This window comes from Lepisma saccharinum, chromosome 4, assembly GCF_977018435.1.
Source record: "Lepisma saccharinum chromosome 4, izLepSacc3.1, whole genome shotgun sequence".
NCBI lineage: Eukaryota > Metazoa > Arthropoda > Insecta > Zygentoma > Lepismatidae > Lepisma > Lepisma saccharinum.
This window is the reverse complement of record NC_139232.1, coordinates 45990332-45996358: the sequence shown is the minus strand read 5'-3', so window position 1 is coordinate 45996358 and position 6027 is coordinate 45990332. Positions and strand designations below refer to the sequence as shown.

The window sequence follows — 6027 nt, the reverse complement described above, 5'->3', positions numbered from 1 at the left end:
AACAGTTCCATCATATCAAAAATACTCAAGGGCCTTGAGCTATGCCTTAAAAAAGATCTCACTTCCTCACTATAGTGAGACTTTAATGAACTCATAAAGGTTTTATCCAATGGTTGGATTTTATGCGAACAGTGGGGAGGTAGACATACAATCGTAACATGACTTTCCCTTGCTAAACTAATTACGTCAATGTTACGCTTGTGGGTTGTGTGGCCGTCAAGGAGAAGCAGGACAGGTGACTCAGCTGAGGGTTTTGTTACATCAATGAAATGTTTAAACCAATTTAGTAAAAATGTTTGTCTGTATCCAACCAGACGGGTGGCACGATGCGATGGTCCCTGGTGGAGCACCTCTAAGAAGTTGTTCATTCATGTTCTTCCTCGAGAATATCACAAGAGGCGGGACAAAGTCACCTCCTTCACTCATACAGGGAATGATGGTTACGAGAGAACCTCTTTCGGCTGAAGTAAGGGACCCAATTTGTCTCTTTCCTTTTAGGCCTACTACATGAGGAACTTTACTTTGCACCACAGACAAACCAGTTTCGTCTACATTAAATATCCTGTTAGGAGGATAGTTGTGTTTTTTGAAAACAACATCGATCAGGTCAAAAAACTTGTCTACTTCTTCTTTATTAAATCCCCTGGCCCTGGCAAAAGATGTACCCATGGGTTTACGAACTGAAAGTTTCGGGTTCCTTTTCATAAAAGCGTAGAACCAGTCTTTGCCAGCAGTTTCGTCCTTAAATGGATGGGGTATGTTATTGCGAACCGCAAGTTGATAAGCAAGACTGCAGACATCCCTTTTTGTGAGCCCATAGAACATGGCCTCCATCTCAACTAAATATGTTTGTAACTTGTCTTCTAGTTGTTTAGGAAAAACTGGCTTACGGCCAAGAGTAGTTGAGGCTGCTGCCTTTGCATTTTTCTCCTTACTGTTGACAAGGCGGAAGAGAGACGCTCTGGGAACCTGGAATTCCTTGGACGCCTTAAGGTACCCCATCTTCTTCTCACGAACAGCTTCTATAGCCTTAGCCATCTGCGTCTCACACCAAAGCTTTCGCTTCTTTCCCTCATCTTCCTTCTTTTTAGGCATATCTGAAAAAAAAAAAAAAAAAACCAGACTATTTAGAACTCTTGCAACTAAGGGGGGGGGGGGCTAGGTTTAAATAGATAAAACACATCTTAAAACAAATTATTTGTAGGTCTAGACTGTAGACTAATTTTCAAATAACAGAAAAATTGTGTTTTGTTTTCATTCAAATGAGGGCCTTCCCCATGGCGTAGTGGTGGCGTCATTGTCTTGTAATCAAGGGGTCCCGGGTTCGATACCCGGTGGAGGCACAAGCGGTTTGGATCCCACTTTAAACTGTAGGTCCAGTCCCGATTAGCCTTACTGTGCATAAAGTGGACTTAAAACACCAACTCAAACTCAACTCATTCAAATGGATTTAGCTTTTTAAAAAATGTACTTTGGTTTTAAATTAGGCTATATTACTATTTATGTAAGTAGTAATAATTATTGTTTAGCTATCAATATTATACGCAAAACTCATTTTTTAACTAAATTTTTATTCAGTATATTTTGTCGGGTTATATGGAATACTATACTTTTACGTCGGGTATTATGAAATACCTAGTATTCTATAATACCCGACACGCCATCTTGGAAAATGAACCTTTAAACGGATGGACAAAACATTGTCAGCTAAAAAACGACCACAGTATAACAAACTACAATTCTTTTAGTGTATATTATGCTTAACATCAATGTTCCAGTCACATGTGTACTAGTAGGTTAAAATGTTTGAAAACTTACCTGCAAAAACTCTTGAAAATCACGAAACACACTTTGTTCTGTAGCGAGTGGTAACACAACAACAAGCGGTCAGCTCTCACTGCACTGCATCATGGGAATCTTTCTTGAGTAGTTCATGGTATTCTCACGTGATAGCAGCACCGAATAGAGCCAAAACCTTGGTATTCCATATTTCCCGACTATTCCATAATACCCTCCTCTCCTCTAATGCTCAAGTTCGTTGCGACAACACCGAAAGAGCAAGAAAAGTTTACATACAATATTATCAATAACAGGGTTGTCCCTCATGGTTCTAGAACATTCTCCGCTTTTCCTCGATAATTATATCTCTTTTTAAATTATAATCACAATATTTTATTTCACACACACAAGCCAAAAACCTCATTTTATCTAGTTTAAATCGAAAAATTTCGGAGGGGGCTCGAGCCCCCTGAGCCCCCCTCTGGATACGTGCCTGAGCCTATGTATACACAAAGTTCACTGCAAACAAAAGATAATGTACGATTTTCAATAGATCAGCTTGGTTATAAAGTAATAGAACGTTATAAGGAAAGGTGTTACACTGCAAATGACTATGGTCGTCAAATAACATGTTCTCGATATTACAAAAATATCACTTCGAAATGCGTACAAGTGTTTGTAAGAGGAGTGGTTTTACATTAAAATCCAAATCGTCAAACCAAATTAAGGCTCAATTTAAGCAGAACAATTTACTAACCTTTTTGAGTCGTAAATCATGTTCAAAATATTTGCTAAGAGGAAACTGACTAATGTAACTTGAAAATGCTCCATTCTGCCCTGGTGCAGGCAGTCTGCAATAACCAATGCTACTTCAAGGAAATTAGCCACATGCAAGGTACCTTTATGAAACTGTAACGTGGCTCTCTGCAATTCATGCATTTCGTCTAGGACTTTACTATCAAATTGAATAAAATACGAAGAAACTCCTCTATTTCTTATTATATCCAGGATTATGTTGTGTTTAGTCACTACTAGATTTCTCACGAAGTGTTTTTCATAGACCAATATCTATCACCATATATCTCTGTTGAATTTGCAAATTTACATTTTGCGGTTTCTGCCCAGTATAGATTTTCAAATCTCACATCGCTGATTAAGGTATAAAATTCAACACACAAAATTTAAATACACTCGTAAGCAACATGTTTGTTTGTGTGCACACACCTTATCACACATGGTAATATCTTAAATAGTTGATAAAAAGTAAGGGTGACAAAGTTTCGAACTTCTCTGTAGATTGTGTTAAGTTTAACACTCTATGAGGAAGGTGATGTTGATTGCAAGTCTCGACTATTTTCTGATACAGATCTTACGTTTACTAAAGCACAAATCACACTCTACAAAGACTTACAACGTTTCTAATATGGATTCTGTATGCATATGCTCGAAAATGTAGGCTCGAAATATAAAGGGATTTTTATATTAAAAGGGAAAAAAAGACAACAAAAGAATAAACGTAAATTATTCATATAATCGCTTTATGATTGTGATAGTGGTGAATTTGAGTGATTACACAAGTATGCATTTTGAAACTTTTTATCTGCTTCACTGCAAGTAAGAACTGATTTACATAAACTTATGTGTGCTGAATTCAGATCTGCTTTCAGCTTTCTCCTATCACGTCATTTTCTTCTGTAATATCGTTTTGAAATTAATGTACATTAATCAAGTTTGGAGTATTTTCAATGAAACTGAAGTATTACAACAAGTCATAGGAATTAATATTTTATACAAGTTTTGTCATTGATGTCAGTGCACCATCATAGAGAGAAGTTCATAGAGTGTGAGTGAACCCTAACAGATCAAACAGAAGATATTTTGCGCCGTTTCACTGAGCTTCTACTGTAATTGACAGAAGTATCTCTCTTGAGGCACCAGCAGTAATCAGCCATCATGGCCTCATTCCAACGCCATTGATATCTTGTTTCCATGGTTCTGATATCTTTGTGGAATATTTCACCTTGCTCATCACTTTTTGCACCAAGATTCTCAGGGAAGTAATCAATATGGCTATTCAAGAAATGCAACTTAACACTCATTCTGCACCTTAACAATTTCAAGTTTTGTAGCATTTCGTCAACAATCTGTTCGTAGTTTTTTTATTTCTTTTATTTTATATTTTAGCATTATTCTTAATTGTAAACAACAATCAGAAAGTTTTTATCTACGCTGGTACACCTCAATGTGGTCACACTTGTAGCTCGACAGACATCCAAACGATACTCCAGCTCGTGCCAAATGTTGACCAGCATTTGAGGCGTTACAATCGCAACGATACGCTGCCTCAAATCACCCAAATCGTGAACTTTCCTCTTGTACACAACATCTCTAATGAAGCCCTATACAAAAATGTCTAATGGTGTCAAATCTGAGGATCTCGGTGGCCAGGCAGTTTCTGCGCATGCGTGATTCAACAGCACGATTGATCGTACAAGTGGACTACTGAAATCTGGGATCGATGGTCTATCAAATGAGTTTCAATACGAGACAACATAAGGAGTAGTGTTCCCATTATAAGCTGTTATTTTTGTGTACTTCTACGCCGGACACCCTGTATTATTTTAAGGGAAAAATCCACCCAAAATGTTGATACCGCAGTCCGCTTCGTTATCGCTCTTGTGGGCCAGTGGCGACTCGTGGCTTTTTAAGGTGTAGGAGGTGGTTATGGTAAACAGACCTAGGAACGACTTCAGAAATGTATTCAATTAAACAGGCACACGTATCACTTTGATATCTATTTCATTTATCTGCAACACTGTACCCTCTTTGAGTGGACCAAGCTGATTGGTTCGACCACAGATAAAGTTATTATGTATAATAAGTTTATCTGTGGTTCGACGTTTGTGGGGTCCTCCCAGTCTCTCGTGTCGTCATGTGTTGTGCCAATCCAAATGTTCTCCAACTCTTAAATTATGCTAAACGCAACTAATTATGTAGTTTTGAGTTCAATTTATGCAGCTATTTTGGTTTTGTGAACTTACTTTATCCATTATTTACTATAGTTAAGCAACGTTTCAGAATTTCGCCTATCAAATCAATTACAGTGGATCAACCAACCAATCAAATGGATTCAGTATAGTGCTTGAAAAAGTTGGAGAAAATTCACGATTGGGAACGACGACTTGTGTTTCATTTGTGACCTCCAACTTTCTACCGATTTCCTTTCATAAAATGTTCATTTGCTAACCCGGGGAGGATAAAGAGAAGATGAAAAGAAGAGGATGTACCGGGATGTGATTGTAAACGCTTGTTCTTTGGTCGGCATACTGCCTTTTGTGACGCCAGGGGTCCCGGGTTCGAATCCTGGCCTGGGTATGGATGTTTGTGAGTGTCCATTCATTGATGTCATCACTAGGGAAAGGAACTTTAGGTAAATAAATGTTTTTTCTGCGATAAGATAGAGACCCTCATTTTTGCCAAAATTCTGATCATAGCCTTATATGTCAACACAGCAAATTTTATTTTACATAAAAACACATATTTTCCAGTTTTCCGTATGTAAATACATATTTTGCGAATTTTCATTTTAAATACATAAAATCGCTCATTGACTTCGTCTACCTCGAAATCCTCGAAGGAAAAATGTTTATTCTCCGCACCTCTTTCATATCGAGAGTGCTAGGTTTGTTTTGTCTTTGAACAACCTCGCTGGCAGACTTCTGGCACCTCGCGTACGATCCTATTGGGAGAAAATAGCTGTAAGTAGCTGGGGCTGGCTACACGTAACGATAGCAAGGCTTTTTAATGAAGCAATGCAGCTATTGTGGCCGGAAGGCATAAAATTTGACAATGTTCTTCTCTTGACAGATGCTGCAGCTTACATGCAGTAGGCCTTGCCGTTAGCTACTCCAAAATGGTGCACGTTAAATGTGTGGCTCATGCGTTGCATAGAATATGTGAAAAGATAAGTGCTCTTTATCACAATGTCGATAAACTGGTTTCAAATGGGAAGAAAGTTAGATCAAGTCGCCTAGAAGAATAGACATTTTTAAACAAAAATGTCCTGAGGTTCCCCTTCCCCCTACACCTGTAGTTACGCATAGTGTTGTCCACGGGACGAGACAGGACAGGTTTTAAAAATTCGAGACGAGACGAGATTGACCATGTGTCATAAGACAAACGAATATTTTCGAGACGAGACAGCATTTCCACGAAGCTCCACGAGACGAGACAGGCCAAAGTCTCGTC

The 6027-nt window shown here is 38.3% G+C and overlaps 1 protein-coding gene across 1 annotated transcript; it reads right to left on the bottom strand.

Annotated features, from left to right (window-relative positions):
- Positions 1 to 273: 273 nt before the first annotated feature.
- Positions 274 to 1095, bottom strand: LOC145986912 (uncharacterized). Its single transcript, XM_083121379.1, has one exon. It carries the CDS (start codon positions 1093 to 1095, stop codon positions 274 to 276), a length of 822 nt encoding a protein of 273 aa, XP_082977505.1.
- Positions 1096 to 6027: the final 4932 nt, after the last annotated feature.

Coding starts and splice junctions, on each gene's coding strand:
- LOC145986912 (XM_083121379.1), bottom strand. CDS start 1,095: ATGCCTAAAAAGAAGGAAGATGAGGGAAAGAAGCGAAAGCTTTGGTGT.